At 39.0% G+C, this 22,106-nt stretch overlaps 1 protein-coding gene across 1 annotated transcript in view; it reads left to right on the forward strand.

Moving 5' to 3' along the window:
* Nucleotides 1-22,106, forward strand: part of ITPR2 (inositol 1,4,5-trisphosphate receptor type 2) — a 265,394-nt gene that overhangs the window by 185,224 nt on the left and 58,064 nt on the right. The window contains exons 40-45 of the mRNA XM_054072496.1: nt 1,059-1,242; nt 1,828-2,084; nt 2,975-3,175; nt 5,090-5,200; nt 10,056-10,151; nt 10,802-10,921. Of these exons, the coding sequence (XP_053928471.1) occupies nt 1,059-1,242; nt 1,828-2,084; nt 2,975-3,175; nt 5,090-5,200; nt 10,056-10,151; nt 10,802-10,921 (969 nt within the window). The remainder of the gene's footprint in view (nt 1-1,058; nt 1,243-1,827; nt 2,085-2,974; nt 3,176-5,089; nt 5,201-10,055; nt 10,152-10,801; nt 10,922-22,106) is intronic.

Genomic DNA, 22,106 nt, shown 5'->3' on the forward strand with positions numbered 1-22,106 from the left:
TACACATTATCTCAAGTTATTTCATATCTCTCTTTGTAAAATTAAAGATTCCTTTCAAGTTTATAATAGAAAAACAATTAAGTTGTTTTCTGGAAACATTTAGGGACATCTATCAAAAGCTCCAGAGAGAGAAAAATTGGCCATTTGAGATGACCAGTATTTCCAATAAAAATTACTGCTTTAAACTATGGATTCTAGTTTCTTGTGAATTATACTCCTCTTGCTCAACTCTAGCCAAGTAAAGTGATTGTTTATTCTTACTCTGTGATCTAAGAGAGGAGAGGTGATATGAATCACTCCCTGCATTTCCCTCTATCTCATCATTGCCTGTGAAGGGAGCCTAAATAACCGACTTATACCTCATTGCAGGAATATAAAAATTAAATGAGAAGAATAGTTTCTTCTATCTTTATTCTGTAAAAAAAGAGAATACAATCTGTGACCCTTGGAGAGTGTCCAGAAAATGTTAAAGAAGAGAGATTTTGTTGTAGCTTTCTAAAATTAATTGTTAGGGTTTCGAAAATGCGTTTACTTTAAGACAGAGTTTGTAAACTGTCGAAAATGGTACTCAGCCTGCTTGACAGTAATACTAAGGGATTGAACTTAATAACTTAAAATATTAGTTTTGATTCTGTGAGAAGTACAAAGAGTGTATATAATCTAAGACATAATATTACATGTCGGATTTTTCATGCTTACTTTTGTTGTTACATAATAACAATTACTTTTCACTGTTATTTGGTGATGGAATATTATAACTCTAGAATGCCTGGAGAAATGGAGAGTGTCACAAAGTAATTTAACTTCAAGTGTAATATTCTGATATTTTAAAGATTGCAAATAGCAGTGTTCACCATTTTATCCAAATTTAAAAAAGCAGTCATCAATCTTTGTTACCAGCCTTGTATATCACTTTGTGAAAGAACCGGTCAGGCAGTGACCATTATTTGTTCTATGTAAGTGAAATAATTATTCATCATTTGTCTCACAAACAATAGTGTATGTTTGTATGTCTTCTTCCTTTGAAGACTGATATCTAAAGAATATATTCTTTGCAGTATTCAACTTACCAGCAACTGAAGGAGCAAAAAAAGTCAGAAAAATTCTTCAAAGTCTTGTATGACCGTATGAAAGCTGCTCAGCAGGAGATACGATCAACAGTGACAGTGAACACTATTGATTTGGGGAGCAAAAAGAAAGATGATGATAATGACCTAACCATATCTGTTCCAAAAAAAAGAGGTAAGGAGGCACCTATATAAAAGAGAAATATATTCAAAACTCATGTACTGCACCACTGATACTATGCTGCATTGATCGATAAACTTTAATATTAATTACTGCTAATTCAGATATTTTGTCTATTTTTCTCTGAATTATAATCCATCTCTTAAGCTGGCTGCTAGGAATTAGCTTTGATAAGGTCAATGAAGCTATGCTAGCTTACACCAATGAAAGATATAGAACCGTATTTTTAGAGAAGAAGAAGTAGAGGCTGCTGCTGATGGGACTATTTCACAAGAGCAAGGGCAGGATCTGACTCCCCTCCCTGTGGTCCTTCCATTGTTCTCCTCATTTATTGTATATGGGAGAGAAATAGTAGGGCTTTTTGTTTTAATGTTCTGTTTCACTCTTGTTTGTGGTTTATTTGGAACATGCCATCCCTGCATGAATGTTGCTTTGATATTCTTTCTAAGTTGCCCAGAGGTCTTTGAAAAGTTAGACACCAACAAAGACAAAGTTGCTTTCATTATTATTGTTTTCTTATTGTTTAATCAAATGAGGAGAAAGAGTTTCAAAAATGAAGGAAAATTATCTTCTTTTCAGTAAAAGATTCAACCCTGCATCTGAAAGAGGGTATGAAAGGACAGTTAACAGAAGCATCTTCTGCAACATCCAAGGCTTACTCTGTGTATAGAAGAGAAATGGACCCAGAAGTAGATCTTATAGGCTCAGGAACAGATGCTGCAAATGCAGAAGAGAAGTCCACGGAAGAAGCAATAATGAGCCCTACCATTGCAATCATGCAGCCAATATTGAGATTTCTTCAGCTGCTATGCGAGAACCACAACCGAGAGCTTCAGGTAAAGTGTTTTTGGGCTGAGCTCCAAAAGGACTGTTACAGTAGCTGGAACTTCATAAGGGAAGAAAAATATGCTTGTGCCTGGCTCCTGTTACAGAATAGGGTTGTCTGAGATGTTCTTTTGATCCAAGGGCTACAATAAACCTTTTCAAGAACCACTTGCATGCTCTGGTTGAGCTCGTGTTTTCAAAATTTCTTGAGTACTGCAGCATAGCCACATGGAATTGAGAAGTGTCTAAATGTCCCTGCTAGTACAGTTTCTGTAGACAAATGGTGGATCACTTATCACAGGCTTGAAGACCGCATGAAGTTTCTGGGCAAAGTTTGGGTACCGCTCTTTTCCCTAGGTGTTATGATTGAAGGCTTTAAGATGCTACATGTGTCCCTGCTGCCAGTTCCTCTAGTAGAAATTTGTGAAATGAATTTTCTGCACATTTACATCAGTTCTGTGTCCAGCAGCCACCCTCTAAAGCAGCGTTAGGGGTGATTTGGCTAAGCTACCATTCCGAGTTGTCAGTGCAAAGAAGCCGTTGTAATGTGCCATCACACCTGCTCAGCTGTGAGGCAACAAGCTTCCCCAACGGAAGGGTCGTAAGAGACGGATGAGGGCAGGTATGCAGGACACATATAGGACATTTAAGGCCAGTGCAAAGTTCACTTTCCTAAGCCCTGCTTTCTGTAATGATTTAATCAGATAATGGTTCTCAACTGCTGCACTAAGGCATTTTCTACAGTGTAGTAGTATACTTGAGTACATAAGGTACAAAAGCCATATGGTCATAAATTTAATATTTTTAATAAAAAGACTGCGTGTTTGACTTGATTCTAACTCTTGGTTTTATGTTGTTTGTTTTTTTTTTTTTTCTGGTGTTCCTTTTCTCCATCTATCAGAATTTTTTAAGACATCAGAACAACAAAACAAATTACAACCTTGTTTGTGAGACCCTTCAGTTTTTGGACTGTATCTGTGGAAGCACGACAGGTGGACTGGGCTTATTGGGGCTTTACATCAATGAGAGGAATGTGGCTCTTGTGAACCAGACACTGGAAAGCTTGACTGAATATTGCCAAGGTCCATGCCATGAAAATCAGGTAGGGCTCAAATGCCTTATGGATGCAGAAGTATATTCATGACTGTAAGGTATCTGAGTGCTTATCATAAACCTTTCAGTGTTATTTATAACATAAATTCACTAGTAATTGCTATGACTAGAAGTAACACATTTCAAGCTTTCATAATGCCTGAGCAATCCTTCTAAGTCAGAACTCTATATAGTCTCTTCTAGTATGTCTTCTTATGTGGAGGATTTCGCATCCTTTTGGAGAGAGTTTAATATCTTATGTCAGGAGGTCCATGGCTTAAACCTTACTTTGTGAGACTGGATTTTGAGTCACAGTTGCAGAAGTACATTGCATACATAATGTTGTTTCCTTCGTTTTCATACATTTTGCCTTTGCTGTGTTTATATAGGTTGTTAAAATTTATCCTTAATTTACATAACCGCTACGAAGTTTAACTTACTATCCTACTATACTACTTATCAGCATCTTTATGTATGATATCAGTAGTGAAATGGATGAGACTAAAGATCATGCTTCTCATTTTCTGTGCCTTGCTTGATGCAGTCTGTGACTTTAGGTAGATGTCTCTTTAGTGCTGTGCTGAGGCAGTATAGAAAGGTAAAGAAAGTAGTTACATGCTGCTATATTTGATCTGAGGAGAACTGTAAGTAAAGTTGTCACAGTGAATGAAATTTCTGAATTTTTACTATGGATTAGCAATAGGAAAATTGCAGCAAGTGAAATTACAGAGGCAGTCTGTTCTTAATACTAGAAATAGCTGAAGAAATACTTGTAGTATTAATGCTACTTCATTAACATGAGCAAATGAAGTGCGAAGTGCTTCTATTGCCATTGGTGGTAATCAACAGCCTTTACTTAATACTTTAAAAACAAACGAACAAAATCCTTTAGTGGACTAAATGTTAAAGTGTGATATTTGATTCATTAATGGATGGGAATGACATCTATAAAAAAGAATAACAGAACTGGAGATTAAAAAAAACGCAAATGCTGTATTTCAAGTTAACTTGTTCTCCTACAAGTTTAGTTGGTAACACTGATAGTGGAAAGGAATCATAAGTTACACTTAATTACTTAGACCTACCTGCTGGTAAGTCACTCAGGGTTTGAGTTATGCTTGTTTACACCAACTGCAACTCTGATTCAGTGTATTTCAGAGGCAAATGCTCTACACTCTCATTTTCATTTTTTTCCCCTCTGTGTCTTTCTGGAAAACGTTTCATATCTTGTTGTCCTATAAACTTGTTAGAAAAAAATGCCATAAACTTGTTAGAAAAAAATGCCACAGTCTTGTATAACTGACACTTACTTACAAGTCTGGGGCTGTCACTGTAAAAGCATTTGGGAAGTACTGTTGGTCACAGTTACAGTTTTGAATTCTGTGGCCAGAAATGTCCTGTGCAGGACATGTCCAGATGCATGTAGAAAAGCTTAATCTTTACAAACATTTCACCCTATAACAGCAATATTAATGCTGGTTGCTGAATGCAAATTAAGAATTTGGGTTTGCAAGTTGGATTGTGTCTACATTCAAGAATGTCCTTTATGTCTTTGCACGTGTGTTCAGCTGAGTGTGGCAGTGCTTCTGTGGGCTGCTGTCTCTTGTACCACTTAGCACTAGATCCTATCTGAATCACTGCGAGCGTATTTTAGCTTGCACTACCTTTTTTCCAGTTCTGTACTTCACTACTAACAGTGTTGGGATTAGTTTTGTACTATGCAAGTCTCCACCAGCACCTCTTGTGGCACATTTTCAGGCCGTTATGCTTTGACTGGAAGATTCATTGCTGTTACAAGGTCTTTCTGGAAATTTGCTGACGTGCATATTGTCTCTCCCTCCCTCTGCCTGTCCTGTCTCCGTTTTTACCCCTCCTTCTTCCTCTCTCCCTTCTTCCCCTGACTTCCTCTTCTCTTATTTTGCAGACTTGCATAGCTACCCATGAATCCAATGGGATTGATATTATAATTGCTCTCATCTTAAATGACATAAACCCTCTTGGCAAATACTGCATGGACTTGGTTCTTCAGCTAAAGGTACAGTAAATGTAAATTTGTTTATTTAAATTTGAGTAATAATAGAAGACAAGAGCTATGCAAGAGCTCTAGGCAACCTGACATTTACTTAATCTTACTGTAACATAATATACTCAGCAGCCTTTGAAAACAAAAGGTGCAAATGAATTCAGCTCAGCTTCTGAATCCTTATCAGGCCCTCTGCCACAGGTCTTTGGACCCACTCTTGTGTTTTGGAGTACACTCTCAGCTTTTTTTCTAAAAACCCTGTCAAACAGGCACGATGTAGAGTCTGGATTGTGGGCATAAAATCTCATGGGATTGATAAATGTAATAGCAAGACTGTGCAAGCGTGTGTCAACTCAGGCATTCTTTATATATACTGAACTCTTAACTAATTACTTGAGAAGGAGGTGTTGTGAAAAAAAGAATAATATAGCAAATGACCTGTAATAAAGTTGAAAACAAGTTTAAATTTTGTGGTTTATTTACTTTTTATTTTATTTACCTTCTCAGTCTCCTCTGAGGGGAGAGGACAAAGTGTAGAGTGGGAGGGCTTGTAATTTTGTTTTGTATTCTGTGGAGAGTTGGGTAGGCACATAGAAAAGATTCTCCAGTCTGTGTGCCATTGCACATCTATGCTGTCTGCCAAGTAATGCAGAACTTGTCCAGGAGGAGCCTCGGGTTATTGCCTTTTCTTGCTTTCCCAATGAAGTTGTTCCATTGCACATGGTCTGTTTCCTTCCTAAACCCAGCAAATACTTTGTGGTAGCTGCATTGCATCATATTGGCAACATTAAGGGATATCTAATAAAATAGTTAATATTGCTATATATCATGTACAACGAAACATTGAATCAACAGTGCTTTACGCATGATTTTAATAACTGTAATTACATTTTTGAATGGCAATGTAATTCAGCCCCCCTCAAGCAAAACACTTAAGCAGATATTTAACTTTGAATGTGCAGACAGTTCTTTTGAAGTCCAAATTGCAGTTGCAATAAAGACCTAGCTGAATTCACTCCAGTACCATTTTGATTTACCATTATCATGAAGCTAGCAAATGCTTGTACAACATCTTTTGTATGTAATAACCAAAAATGGAGTTTAGAGACATCACTTGCAAAGACCAGTGTGGCCCTGTTTACAGGAGGCTATATATGCCTTACTCTTACTTAAACAGCAAAAATCAAGGTGAATGATACCAAATGTTCAGACTGTGGAAACGCTTCTGATTTTATAGAGTTATAGAGTCATTTAGGTTAGAAGGGACATCTTGAGGTCATAGAATCACTAGGTTGGAAAAGATCACCAGGATCATCGAGTCCAGCCATTCCTATCAACCACTAACCCACATCTTGTCCAACCCCCCTGCCTAAGCAAGGACAGCTAGAGCAGTTTTCCTAGGACCATGTCCAGCTGAATATCCCAACAGTTGGAGACTCCACAACCCATCTGGGCAACCTACTCTAGTGTTCAATCATTCTCACAGTACAAAAGCATTTTCTTGTGTTTAGATGGAATTTCATATGAGTTTTCATTTCTGTCCATTGCCTCTTGTCCTCTCATTGGGCAGAGGAGTCTGACTCCCTCTTTTTCATTCAGTTATTTAAGTACATTGATAAGACCTGTCTGAGCCCTCTCTACTCCAGGCTGAACAGTCACAGCTCTCAGCCGCTCCTTATGTGAAAAATGCTACATTCCCTTAATCATCTTTGTGGCTTTTTGCTGGACTTTTTCCTTTAAGTCCACATCTTTCTTGTGCTGGGGAGCCAAAAACTGGACACAATGCTGGGCCAGATGTGATGTCAAGAATTAGATCCAAATTAAGAAGTTTGAGTGAGAACACATTAAAATAATAAGGCATTACTAGATAATGTTTAATATTGACAATCTGACAGTGTTCATAGGCAGTTCTGAAGTTGCAAATATGTAAATTTTGCAGTGAAAATACAGAATGCAAAGCACATAGACCCACACTCTTACACATTCAAACAAACTCAGACACTGCTTTCAGGGAACATTGTGGTTGAACTCATACTCCCCAATGAAAGGAAAGGCTTTCAGAATTATGTTTTCCCATGCCATCTTAATTTGGCTGGTTTGCCTATAGTTTGTGATCTGGTATTTAATTATATCTTCATGGAGTGTATTTTCCAATGGACAGCCAAATCGTTTAATAAGCAGGATAGACAGTGTTTACCAAGTGCACACATGACTAATGTTTTGTTCTGTCTGTTGTTACTTTGACTCTGACCCCCCAGCCTCCCTTACTGGCCAGTATTTAAGCTCTGGCACACAGTACAACCTCAGTATCTGCCACTCTCTGTTGTGGCAGATTGAAGTGATGTCGTCCGTCTTACAGCAGGGACAATCTAATATGGGTGTGGTTTTGGCTTTTATTATAGCTCCTTACTCTGCTGTATTTATTTGCATCACACATTAATTTACTTTACCAAAATTCTTCAGAGGAGATGAGTTGGGAACACGGGTAGAGAGAAATGAAGGCCAGAAGTGCTTTGGGTTGTCCTGTTTGTGGCATGTGGGAACATGCAGCACTAATATGTTATGAAGAACTTTATATTTTCCAAGTAATGGGCCCCATTGATATCTAGGAATGTAAATTGGATCTTAGGGTCTCAAAGTACGCAGAAAATGAGGAACAAGTAGTCAAATAAATATCTCAATGTCAGGTGAAAGTGATTAGAGAGAAAAAAAACTTGGAGGATGTGCCTGCATGTTGTAGTTCTAGGCTATGGCATGCCACACCTACTGAGTCAGTTGCAAGGAACGAGGTGTTGATGACACAAAGTCCTACCCACCCTCTACTTTTCCTCTCTTCCTGGAAGCCTCAGGAGAAGCAGCAGGCTTCTCCAACCCTGGGGTTGTCTGCACTGGGAAATAGCTTCAAAGTCCTCCTCACCCCTGAGTGACAGGTGCCTTCCTCCACTGTTTCCTCCTCTTCTTTCTCAAGCTACCTTGCAGCCTGTTGTGCCCCTTCCCTCTTCCTCACTTTGAGATCCTACGAATGGTACAAGTGACTTGGTCACTTGTAAGGGAAAACTGCAGCAGACAAAGAACCATACATTTCCTCCAAGCAGCACCCTGTCAGGTGTCTTAAAATGCTGTCCTTTCCCTCTGCCTGGTCTTACTCATGATAAACTTTTGTAATGTAGAGTTGGAGGTAAGTCTGGTTAGACCTTTCCAATGGATGATGCTGGTTTGATTCGGGAGCTAAAGGAAAATGGTGCTATATAAAAAAATCCATATGGAGTCTCCTTTAGCCACTCCCAGTCTGGTCTTTTCTTCTCATACATTGTTCTTTTGTCCTTATCTCATTGTTATGTTGGCAAGCCCAGGCTCCTCTCTCCTGGCTTCTCACTCAACTCCCAGTCTCCTCTCCCAGAAGGTCCTAGTTCCCCTCTCATGTATAAATCCGTCATGCTATTCATCCACCCTCTTTCCATCTTCTCCTTCCTTCTGCATCTGACTTCTAACCTACAGTCCTCCAGCTGGAGGCCTTAGCTTGACAGCCCTGAGCAATCTGCTTTGGGGAGGAGTTAAGACTGTTGAAAGATCAGTCCAAACAAGAGCCTCAGCATGGGATTTTGTGATCCAACTTGCATGACTTTTTTGTGATTCTGTGCCCACCAAGAAGAAATTCTGAGGGCTTTTAGCTATGAAATTCCAGCAAGTTTCTACAGTATAGTATTCTAATTGTAGTTAAAAAAAAAAGACTTATGAGTTGGACAAATTAAGCTAGGGTTCCCTGGGGGACTACAACTTGCATGATCATGTTATTTTGGCCTCTAGTGCTCCAAATTTTCAGGTCTGCTATCAGAACTTGGAGATTCAAAGGCTGCTTAAAAATTAAGTTGATTCAGCATGTGGAAAATAGCATCTTTCTTTTTTCATCACTCCCAAAAGCAACTGAACTCTTTTCCTTCAAAATTGTCTACACTATTTGTCTGAGGCATACTCTTGCTGCGAGATATTTCAGTTTGAATTGCTGATGCCTGGCATTAAGCAGCTGAGAAACAAGTTTAATGGTGGGTTGAGAGTTTGACTGGCCTCTGTGTGTATCATGGGACTTCAGTTCACTTCCAAGCATTCGCATAGCTTCGGCTGTAATAGAGGATGATGAGGGAATGTTGTGGCAGGTGGACCAAGGCAACCACACTCTGCCAGAAAGCAGTCAACCCTCCAAAGCCATTCTCCCTCTTCTTTTCACAGGATCTATTTTAAATGGAAGTCAGACACATCACTGAAGTCTAAGGATTTACTGGGTTACTGCTGCTAAAGCTCATGTTATTTAATCCTTAGGAGAGGTCTCGGTGAAAAGCAACCACTTGACAAAGTAAAGAATAGCTTTATATGTTCCTGAGGAATATTTGGTGTGGAATGTATGAAAACAGTTTATTTTAGCATTACAAATAATAACCATTCAGACTTTATAAAAATCAAAAGTGATGGAAACCTGCCTGAATAATGAAACCTTTCACGTAATAAATTTTGTAGTTAGCTCTGTTGAACAACATGGCAAAAATTGCTTGGTGGGCAATAGGGAAAGGAAATGGGATTTTGTTTCTTGTGCGCAGTATAGAACAAGTCACTGTATTTAAGTTGGATATTCTTTAACATTTAAAATTCTTCTTCCAATTTAGAGTGCAGAGTTAGTTAGCCTTGCAATACGCTGACATTAAAGTGGGAGAAAAATACTATTAAATATGTCAGTGAAATAAAAGATGCGAATAGTTTAAAGTCTTATCCACTAAAAACTTAGTCCTCATAATCTCAATTAAAACAAATGCAAGGGTTGTTAATCCATTAAATAGATATTTAAATTTACATTAACTTGTTTTTTTGTCTCTAGAACAATGCCTCCAAGCTTTTGCTGGCTATTATGGAAAGCAGACACGACAGTGAGAATGCAGAAAGAATCCTTTTCAACATGAGACCAAGGGAACTGGTGAGAAAATTTCTGAATATTCATAAATCTTTTGGCTGAAAAAAAATCTGTCATTAAAACATTTTTAAAATTATCTGCATCTAAGCTGAAAAGTGTTGGCAGCATATAGTGACACAATGTATCAGGATAGTACTAATTCACAAAAAGTACTTTAAAAGGATCAAGCATGCATGATTTCCGTCGTTACAACTTCATTATTTCTATCCGTTCCAAGCACTTTACTGTAATTGTTTCCTAACTAAATTATTGTACTCTGGTAGACTGTCTTGAAGTGCACCTTGTCAGAGGCTGGAAAATTAAGCTTGTACAGTTTGTGAAACAGGACTAACAGAAATGTATGTGTAGACATATAAAACCTATGTACTATATGTCTATATCTTATATGTTATACACATACAAGCATGAGCAGGCAGGCAGAGTTAGAAGTAATTGCCGTATTTTGGAAGAACCATGATACTTACGTAGGTCTCTAGGAGTTTCAAATAGATTGTAAATCTGGAGAAATTGTTTCCAATCCAATTCGCCATGTAGCAGTAGTGACTGGAAAACCTGTTTTGTGGGGAGATCTGTGGGCATCAGACTCTGCACTTAACCAGAGCCCAGTGGCATGTTCATTATTTCATCTCTTCTTGTTTGGTTTTGTGTTACAGGTGGATGTGATGAAGAATGCATACAACCAAGGCCTCGAATGTGACCAAGAGGAAGAGAATGGAGATGATGGCATCTCCCCAAAAGACGTTGGCCATAATATCTATATTTTGGCACATCAGGTACCTCATATTTGTTGTGTGACTGCTTCTAGAAAAGTGTTAAGTGTTTAAACTCTACACAAAACCTACCTGATCAAAAAGAGGAGTTTTTTCTTGTGGTTTCTGGCGTGTTTGTGTATACCATGACTTTATCTGGAAAGCTGCTGAGAGCAGGACAAGAAAGCAGTCACTGTATGAGTAGGCACTCTGTAGGATTTGATAGCTTCTGTTTGGTGAAATAACAACACAGAGCAAAGCAGTTAATGTTAATGTAAAGCAGGTTTGTCTTCTATTAACGTTAACAGCTCATTTGTATCAATCAAATTGTAAGTTATCATTATTGCTGAATTTTAAATACTAAGTGGACTTGAACTGAGAGGATTCATATTATTTTAGATATATTATATTAGGTGTATTAATTAGCCACTAAAAATAATTGGACCTTTTCCACCATTTTCTCCTTTTGAGTTATGTTTTGGTGCCCTTAGGCTTTGTTTCTAATCACTTTTCCTTCTCTACTGGTTAAATTAAAATGGATGCTGAAGATTTTTCTTTAATGGGATATTAATTCTTCAAAGCAGTTGGTATCAAAAATAGTTTATTTTTCAATTAGTAAAGACCATGGTGGGTTTTTTTATTACGTCATAAATGATAGCATTTGGTATTTCTTATAAGGACGAAATGTTTAAAAAATGTTTTCACTAAGTAAGAAGAAATAAACAGATAGGGATGGTGAATGTTCCACATTCATTATACTTATTAAGCGTTGTTAGGAATTGAATACTCAATGGAAAAAGAAAAGAAAGCAATCTATAATTACACTGGTGTTATGCAATGTTTCTTTCAAGCAAGGAATGGAAAAACAGTTACTGAATTATGATCGCGTGCTTGCAGCACATTTAAATACGTAAGTCTTGTTATTATGTTGTTGTTATGGATGACCACGTTCCACTCTTGTGCTGTATGTACATAAGATACCCACCAAAGATGATAGAGTTTTTAGAATTTATCTGTAGTGCCTTACCTTGTATCATTATTTAGTCCTTGAAAATCTAAATGCCCACCAAATAAAAACGTTGGTGTTGTATGTCTTCTGCCTACAGTTTATGTTAGGTGAAAAAACGGGGTCATGACGACGGAAAGTAAGTTTTTAGGAGTAGAATATAGATCTCAAACTATCAATAAAGTGAACTGCTGGGGTCATTTTACCTGAAAGGTCACTGCCAAGGGTACACTAGCTAGCTGAGGTGTAGATTAAGCTCTGTCCCTAGACACGTATTCAGGTTGCTAGGGAGGCCCTTGAAGCCCTGCCACAGCTATTCCAAATGCCTGATCTGTAGTCAAGATTTTGTTTGCATAAGGCTTGTGGCAGCAATTTGCTGAGCTTCTTCCTATTCTGTAGGATTAAATGGTGTGATTGGCTGTGTACGCTCTAAAAATGTTGATCTTTTTTTAAAAAAAGACTATTTTCCTCTCCTTACATTTCTGTAATACAATATGTTTGTTGGTTTATGATAGCTTTACACCCATGTCAAGCCCCATACCAAAACAAAGCAATTGAAGGGCAGGCAATCTGGGACCTTCCTCTCTTCTTCACTAATGAAAAGCTATGATTCCTGGCACAGGACTGCAGATCTTTGACACCAAACTCTTTCCATGTGTGCCCTTTCGCTCACCCTGGGATAGCAGGATACAAGTGTGGTCCCTCCTCAGTAAGGCCATTGTTGTTGGGTTCCTTTGCTGGCTCCACTCCCCAATGCTTTGCTCTGTATCAAAGTAGCTTTTTGGAGCCTGGGCTCTTCGCTCAGCTTAGCTGACTTGATTTATGTAATGTTTCTTTGCTGTGCTCCTTAAAGTTTCACAATTTACCTGACTTTTTTTATCTACAACCAGTGTGGCTCTTCAATCACTTACCTGACACTTGCTTGCGACCACTTGCTCTAATTACAGCATTTAGTCCCTCTGTAATAGCAGAATCAAGACCAAGAGTTCCTCTTTTTGCTATTACAGCCCTCGAACACAGACAGTTTATTTTGGGGAGCTTAGACTTTCAGTTTTTGTCGTTGCACTCTTCAGGGCGATAGTGGGTTCTGCATTTTGCCACCACTACATCCTTCCTTGCCCTTCCTGTGGTTGATTTTACCAGAAGCAAAGGGCATTCTTGTAAATGTTTGACCCACAGTGCATAGAAATTTATACATATGTCACAAGCAAGGCTGAGATTTCTATTATTAAACCTTCTTTAAAGCCTCCCAATCCCTACTCCAAATGCATACACAGTCACATGTATGCAAGTACATGGGCACACATATGCGTCACACACACACACAGGTGCATGGGCATGGCAGCCTGAGACATGAGGGTGAAAGGCTGACTTAAATATGGCATGCCATGACAGTCATCACGTCTCTTCCACGTGTTTTTCAGTCCCCTCTTTTCTTTCCTTTATTTCTTCATCCTCTTCCAGTTTGCTACGTGTCGTAGCTGTGCTGCTTCCCCTGCATTGACTCCAGGCTGTTTGGACACTGCTGCCTCCCTGCTTTCCCCATTCAGTGCAGAACAGAGAGGAGAAGGGAGTGCCACTGACGGAAAGCAGAACTGTCTTACCCATGAGGAACTACCTTGAGCTGCACCCCAACCCTGCAACCTGGCTTTGGAGTAGGCACTTCTTCCAGATGTAGCTCTTGTACAGGCACTTGTGGAGAAGTGACACAAACTGGTGCTTGATGTCACATCCTGGAAAAATAAGCTTATTATTGCTAGATAGGGAGTGTTGAGAATTCTCTTGAAAATCCATGGAGGAGTTTTTGTTTTCTTTGTCTTGTTCAAATGTCATGCTCAAAGCCAAGCAACTTGACATTACTAATTGCTTACAGTAGTCTTGGGTGAATGCCAGTCCTGGGTTATGGATAGTTCCATCAGCTTTCACACCACTTCTTTTCCAGTTTCAGATAAAAGAGATGGGTGTGGTATTTTTATTCCTGTTCTTTTAAAAGATCTTGTTAAAGCAGGCTGCATTTCATTTTGCGAAGTTAGTAAGGCTGTCCACAAAGAGACTTGATGTGACATCTCTGTAGAATTTATAAAAGCTTTTGACGTAGTAGCATGAAAAGTTTTAGTACTTATTCACTTCTTATGGGCAGAAGTATTAGTGTAGGAGAATCAAGTTTTTAAATAGCTACCAAAAGAAAAAGAGAAATCATAAAAGGCTAAAGAAATCCTCTGGCTTTCCAGGTGACTGCTTGAGCTTGCCACCTGTTAGCTATAACAAAGTATAACAAAGTGTTTTTCAGCTAGATGCAAACTGTCTAAATCAGGCATGAAGCCCAAGCTAATACACTGTTCCTTTCAACGGGGGCTCTATTCATGAGGCTCAGAAGAACGTGAAATAACTTTACATAGCTTCTAGTCAGCTTGCAGCATGGGAAGAATGCACTTTCATCTGCCTGTGAAACCATATGGATACCTCCTTGATCTAGAAGGATGTGAGTGGGTAGGGAGTAGGGAAGCAAACTGTAATACTTTTCAAAGTCCTCAAATTTGCAGTGCCTTGTGACTTCCTCTGTCTGGTTCCCAAAGCCGTTGCAGGAGTATAGATGTTCTGGCCAAGCTTGGGCCACTTTCTTGGTGCATGCTTTCTGAGGCTCTGACAGGCAAAATATTTACTCATGCTCAATTTTAAGTATACCAAAATTACCAAAATTTCTCATATTTATATCATTTCCTGGTGACACGAAGGCTTTACTGAAAAGTCATTTCCTCCACCCCATAGGTTAGAAGGAATTAACACTGCTTGATGTCAATGCATACAGCATAAAGGTACATGAGCTTCAACCAGCCTATCTTCTGACAGACTAATGTAGTTCAAAGTGTTCTTTCATTGTTAAGTTCTAAAAATAAACCACGTGAATAGAGGCAGGATTTGCTGTGAATTATAAGGTTCTTGTTGTATGTACTGCTAAACATGTTGTAGCAATTGGACATCATGAGTAAGTCATACTCCTTCCTCTCTGGTGCTAATTTATATGGACTGAGCAAAATAAGTCATTCAGCCATGTATACTTGTCTTTATAAAGTATACTAGTAGTAGAATCAAGATTTATTTATCAAACTTGGCGAACTTTATCAAACTATTTTCTTACTGCTGTGTTTACCTCATGCCTATTCATATTCACTTCATATTTACTTTGTATTGCATGCTAGTGTACACACACGAATAATATTTGCTAACTAGGCAATTAAAATGGTAATAATTGATGGTTTGGATTTATAGTTTGGGACTAGTGGTGTACTGCGGGCAATTTTTTAAAAGTTGCTATTTATGACGTTTTAAATAGGATTGGTTGATAATAAGACTTAGATGTGACACGTTCATTAAGGGGAAACTAAAGTAGGTTTAAAAAAATTTAGCTATCCAAATATGTAAAATTCTAAGAATCACCAAGCCTTTTGTTTCCATGAGTTTCCATTTAGTATGTCCTTTATTTTTCATTGCATTTGAGTACAGCAAGGGCTGGGACTGCCTTTATTTTCCACATCAATGCTGTGCCTAGAACCATGTGGTTCTGGGACTCTTAAATCCTACAGCAGAACAAATAAGTGACAATAATAACAGCAATTTCAGAAGTAGCTAAAGAATTAATCCTCCTTTTTATAGGATCTTAGAACAGTTAAAAGCTTTCATTAACTATATTTCCCCCTGTCTTAAAGAAGGTGGTATTACCTCAGGTTACAGGTGAAGACCCCAGGTCAGAATCAGGTGTAGACAGGAAGTCATTAGTTGTCATGGGAAGCAGATAGAGCTTGTTTGGTCCCCAGTGCTTTGCTTTAACTGCCACATTGAGTTTCCTCCTATGTTCACTCAATCCCAGCTACTTTACTAATAAAGAAAAATTGGCATTTAACAGGTAATACAGTTGACAGCTGAGAAAGCGCATAGACATTGGACACATAGTACTCCAAGCATCTTTTCAGTAAGAGAGATCATGCTAACTTATATTTTTCAAATAAACTTTCCTGTTCTGCTAATATTATGGATTGTTAAGGCAAGAGGAGTTTTAATAAGATAATGAATGCAAGTGTGTATATATATGCGGGGGGGGGGGGGGATGTATTGTAGGGTTTCAGGGTTTTTGTGGGTAGTTGTTTTTGGTGTTGTAGCTTGGAGCAGCTGCTGACTTTCCTTCACTTGGCTATATTGTAATGTTTAGACAGATGTACTTAGACTTTGGTCCTCCTTTTCCCTTGTCTAGGTGTCCATGTGCATAAGATAAAATACATTTATTAAAATATATACTGTAAAGTAAATGTGAGTTCTTGTACCTGTCCCTTTGTGTTCATGTAATTCAAGTCAGGACAAGGGATTCCATGGCAAGACCTTGCTTAAAACGATGGGAGCAGGTTTTCCAGGGTTTAATGTATGGGGAACACAAGAAGTAATGCTGTGAATGTATGCCTCCGTATACGAGATAGGATCACTGCATGTAACCTGCTCTTTCATCTGAGAATCCAAAGCTTTCTGAATTGGCTAGGTTGTCACAGGCAGACAAAAAGTATTCTGTGAAGTGAGTGTGACTGTGGTCAGGGGTAAATTTGAGGTGAAATTTAACTGTTTAAAAAGAAATGTTGATGAAGGAGGCAGAAATTAATTACTTAATATTGTGCGTTTACTAGCACCTTCTGTAAGACACAGCAAAGAAACACCTGGAAGGCCATTTAGCATAGAGAATGAGTGGAACCAGTTACAACCCCAGTGTCTCCAGTGGGTATTAAATGGCTGAAATGATAACATCATGGTTATACCATGGAAAAGAGATGAACAGAAGTCAAGTGGAGAAGTCTTGCAAGAATACTTTTTCCCCTACACCCTTGATGGTGGTGTTAGCAGCCCACAAAATTTGCCTAAAAGATATCTCCCTGTCGTTGTGGGAACTGTGAGTTTCCGGAGTGTTTGCTCTAAAAGGTAGCCTTATCCTTGTTGAATTAGGAAGCAGACTTCAGCTCCAGCAAGGATCCTTCAGAGCTGAGATCCAGGACCACATTGTTTCAGTGAATTTTTAAGCTTGCTAACCTCTTTCTGTGCATTCTCTGCCTCAGATAGATGCTTTGCTCAAAACCAGAGTTGTGGCCCATTAGTCTCATAAGTGTCTGTCTTTACAAAATATTAGATTGTGCCTATGTTCTACAGACAAAGATTTTGAGTTGATTCTGTTCTATGAATGAAATGGCTTGGTTCATTCAAATTTTTATATGTCTCTGACTGGTACGCTCTAAAAAATATGGTATCTTTAATGTATGAGAATCAGATTTTGGATAAAAGACCCAAATACAAAAAGGTCTAAGCTTGTTTGGTGTAAATTGATGTACTGTACCAGAATCATCTGATGGCAAATGGAGAATAATGCTGTATGTACTTAAATAAACAGGACTACCTTTTTGAGGCCAGAGGATAATCAAACCTATCCTTTAGGGTAAACCTGTCCTTCAGGATGAATAAGTGTGAGTTTGTGCAATAAGGATGCTCCCTTTCTGCAGGGCAGGTAGAATTTTAGAGCTAAAGAATGTTGGGTTTTGCAAGGCTTCGCTGAGGTTTGCAGTTTTGGGGGTGTTTTTTCTTTCTCTCTCCTTAACAGAGAAGCTCTTGCTGATAGCGGTGCCAAAACAAAGGACTAATGGGGACCAGTACCAGGAACCGTGACTGTCAGGGGACTCGTATCCTTGGCTGCCAGACCTGAAACTTCTCATAGAACTTTTATGCTCCACATGTTGTTTTGTAGTTATCATCCTGATGAGACAGGCTATGGCATCAAAATGACACTGGCTAATTAAATGTCAGCAGAATCAGAAGCTGTTGCAAGCCTTTTACACTTAGATTGCCAAGATTGAAACAGAAGCCAACGACGCACATCACCCTCCTTGCGGCTCATTAGGATGGTATATAACTCTAACTTCAACTAGCTACAGTATAGAGAGACAGTATGGAGGCTGCCACAGGGGCTTGACACTAATGAGCACCTTAAAGATTAAACAAATGTCTGTGGCTGTTGTTAGGTCTCAGGTTAAAACCTTGGCAACTTGTGCTTCATTGTTAGGTCTCAGGTTAAAGCCTTGGCAACGTGTCCTTCTGTGTTTCCTTTTTCTGTCGTTCTCCTTGGAAGCATTTGCCTCGAAATCCTGTTGTGACTTTGATATGGATCTACATGAGGACCTCTGTTTTCCCTCTGGTGTCCTGTTGACTTAGGCTGTTAAGAGATTCTAGGATTCAGCCTAGAGGTTTTTACTGTAGGGTGGCCACAAAGGTTTAACCTTATTTTCATTTTTCTGTTTCTACTTCTCTAGAGTAAGATCAACTGTCTATTATACATATGTGTGTTTTATTATATGTAATATAAAGGGATATATCCTGTTCAACTGTGGCAACTGTGCATTTCACTAGTGCGCAGGTGGCTTTAATATTTCTGTTTTGTGGGTTTCTTCTTCTGTCTTTTAACTTCCGTAATCCTATGTCCTTGTGTTTTGTGGTTTACAAGATTTTTTTGTTATTGGGAAATATGTTGTATTGGTGTCGGGGCCCAAATGTTACACCAAAAGAACTATCCTTTCTTTGTCAAATGTCTGCATTGTGAAATCTTCACATTAGTTTGTGGTTTTACTCTGAAAATTGGCTGTGGGACAATCACATAACTCTTCAAGACACTCTCTGCTCTCAGGCTCTGTTTGCAGTCCTGTATTAATAACAAACGTACTACATTTTTGTTGCTATCTGGAGCAGCATGGACCAGGGAGAATGACTTTAGTTCTTTGGTTCTGTATCACCAGCAGAGCATTACTTTGCTTCCCGTGTTAAGAATGGGTCTTCATTTAGCCACAACCTCGGCTGGTCTGTGTGGGAACGCCTCCAGTGAAAGTAGGCGAGCGATACTGATTTATACTAGTGGAGAACCTGCCCTGTTGCCCTCAAACTGTACTCTTACCCTAGAGCTCCCCCCTGCATTTGGCATGCACAGTCATCATTAAGAATGATGATATATTGCCGAAAAAGAGGACGGCTTGGCTTAAAGCTTTTCATCTGCAATTGAATAGAGGAGCGTTAAGTAGAATTAAAAATAATTTTACTTGAAAACAGAGTAAACTCCACACAGAAGCCTTTGAGAGACAATAAATGTGGAACCACACAGCGTCGTCTTTACAAAGTCACTCTTTAAAGTAAACTGCACTTTCGGTTGCCCTCAACTGCAGTGTGTCTGTATTGTCTGTTCAGAAATGTTTGTAATGTAGCTGATTACTTTGTTCAGATTGCAGCAAACTCCCCTTATTAAAGAAGCTGAGTTACTTAGAGTATTGAGTTGTAATAGTCTACTGTAGGTGAAGGGTTGCTTTGGAGGCAGAACCAGGGCTTTTCTATTAGAAGTGACCTTCAAATGAACCAAAGTGCTCTTTTTCTTATATATAAAGCACAACTAAGACATTTAACTCTAAGGTAGGAGGAACTTGCTTTGTTTGTTTTGAGGGGAAGTGAGGGTAACCTTGGAAATATCATGAAAGTGAAGTCTGGTCTTACTTAATATTATCAGAGCCTTGCTAATAGGCCTCAGATATCTGCATTGTGAAGTCCTATACCTTAATTAAAAACAGGTCGGGCATCTTCTCTAACAAAGACATACTGCTTTGTCACTCTCAGTTGTTCAGTAGTCGCTGAAGTAATTACAGGTTAGCAGAAATAGAGAGCATTAAACAGAACGTCAAAATATATCTGTTCTTCGCAGTTGCTAAGTTTTAACTCTCGTGTCCTCTGATATAATAATTTAGGTAGGTATTACAGCCATCATAGAGTTTTCCAGAACAGGCAAGATCTGGATGCTTAATCTACAAGCAGGGAGAAATACCTCAGTTGCTGTCCTCTTTATTTCACTTAGTTAGCACAGCGCAGAAAACTGAAAATGAGGTCTACCTTCCACGTTTTCTGAGACAACTTTAAGAGTCACCGATTGAAAGTGTCCAGCTGTGAAATTTAGTTTTAACAGGGCTATGCTTTTCTACACCAAAAATGAGGTTACTTATAACTACCAGTAATTTTACAGGAGTAAAACACCTTCAGACCTGCACACGGATAAGCATTTAATCAACCTTGGCTTAAAGAAATGGTTTCTCTGCTGTTATGTATGGGCAAGGATTTTTAGAATTTTTGTGAATGATCTGTGATAGCCTTGAATCAGCTTGGTCTTTCCAGCTTTTTCTTTCTATGAGTCTGCCTGCAGAGCGCCATTTAGTTGCTAGTTGGTTGGGTAAAGCAGCATTATTTGTGAATGTCTGATGAGGAGACATAAAATTTTTACCCTTCTGCTCTGCCACCAGGAACTGTTACCTCATAGGTGGCGGGTGAAAGTGCTGTCCTGAGGACCGTACCTATAATACACAGTTGGAAAGAGCAAGTCACCATTTCACTTTCTCTCCTCTCTGTTCCTATGCCCCTAAGTTAATTTTTTGAAGATATTTTGTGCTGCTAGTTGGAGAGTGGGGTAAACATTCAACAGCATGATTAAAAAAGCTGGAAAATTTCACCACTGTAATTATTTGAAGGGAGACATCTCTCTCACTTCCTGCCCATCTCCGGACTTGGTAACTGCCCTGTTTTGTACCCCACAAAATGTCTGTACATCAGATCGCTGCAGAGATTAGGAAATGTGTGTCTTTGGTGAATTTGACAGATTGTGGCCTCAGCTGTTTACTTGCTACTTTAGTCTCATATGTTTTTGACCCTGAATGTCCAAGTTATGGTTTTCTGTATATTGTGGAAATACCTGTTGAAGAGGTGAGCTGCTAACAGTATTGGCTATGAACAGGCTGTTTACTTTGCTGTTACTCTGCAGTAAAAGGAGCACATAATAGCCACACTCAAGTGCAACACCAAGCTGCAAGCGAGGACTTAAGCCTCTTTAATGTGCCTTATTGAAGACTGGTAGATGGCTTATCCTAGCCTCTGCAAGTGCAGTGCATGTGCAGTGGCAATCTTCCAAGCCATATCCGAGTGCAGCAAAACTAATGGTTATAGCACAGAGTCATTTGGTGAATTACATCCAGCTTAAGGAGTCACAGTGTTCAAAAGACACCATATCCCTATACTGCAAATGCAGGAGATGAGACTTAGGAGTGGAAAAACACGAGGAAGAAGCCAGTGATACAAATCTCACACCTGAGGTCAGAGACTGAGCTGGTTTCTGTGTAGTTTGTGCAGATCCTAGAGAAGAGGATGAGTCCATTCTGGAAATACCAATGTATGAATTACTTTCTGCTCTACTCTTGGTGCCAGAGGAAGGGAGGTTGACTTCCAGTCAATGTCTTCTAATCTTATGGTTTACAGAAGGAAATATGTCCATACTTAGACCTTAAAGACTTAAAACTTTGGTTCCTCTCACCACATTGCACCCCAAATAAGAGTCATAAGCAGTTCTTCCTTTTTTTTTTTTTTGTGCTAGCTTTCTTTTTGAAGCCAAGTATTAGACAGCAGTAGATAGCTATTTTATAGAGAATCACTGTTCTATGTTCTAAATAAGAGGAGAAACCTAGAAAGTAAAGTGCTTGATAGCAAAAGGATTTTGAGAGTTCCTGAAAAGGGTATGGCACTCACAGCTCTGTTTGTCTCATGTTTACGTATATGTTTTGTATGTATATAGAGTGGCTTTTAGAGGTGATCAGGTTTTTTGCTGTTTGAATTTGAGATCCATATGCTTGCTGGTCTGTTGCTTGTTCTAGTCTTTCTCAGTATGGGTCTGTACACTGTTGATGAGCATGCCAGTAGGGTCTTATTTTGGGTGCAATGTTTTATCTGCCTTCCGTAGAAGTTGCACATGGCTGGGATCTTGTTATGCTGTGAAAACTAGTTCTAGTAACTTCTTGGTTTTTCTTCCTTTTCCATTGAACTTTCTTATTATCTTCCCATAATGATCTGGGAATACCTTATCTGGAATACTGTGTCCAGTTCTGGAATCCTCAACGTAAGAAGGATATGGAGCTGTTGGAATGGGTCCAGAGGAGGGCTACAAATATGATCGGGGGGCTGGAGCACCTTCCCTACAAGGACAGGCTAAGAGAGTTGGGCTTGTTCAGCCTGGAGAAGAGAAGGCTCAGAGCAGATCTTATAGCAACCTTCCAGTACCAGAAGGGGCCGCAGGAAAGCTGGGGAGGATCTATTTGTAAAGGCTTGTGG

The sequence above is a fragment of the Cuculus canorus genome, chromosome 1 (genome assembly GCF_017976375.1).
Source record: "Cuculus canorus isolate bCucCan1 chromosome 1, bCucCan1.pri, whole genome shotgun sequence".
Classification (NCBI taxonomy): Eukaryota; Metazoa; Chordata; class Aves; order Cuculiformes; family Cuculidae; genus Cuculus; species Cuculus canorus.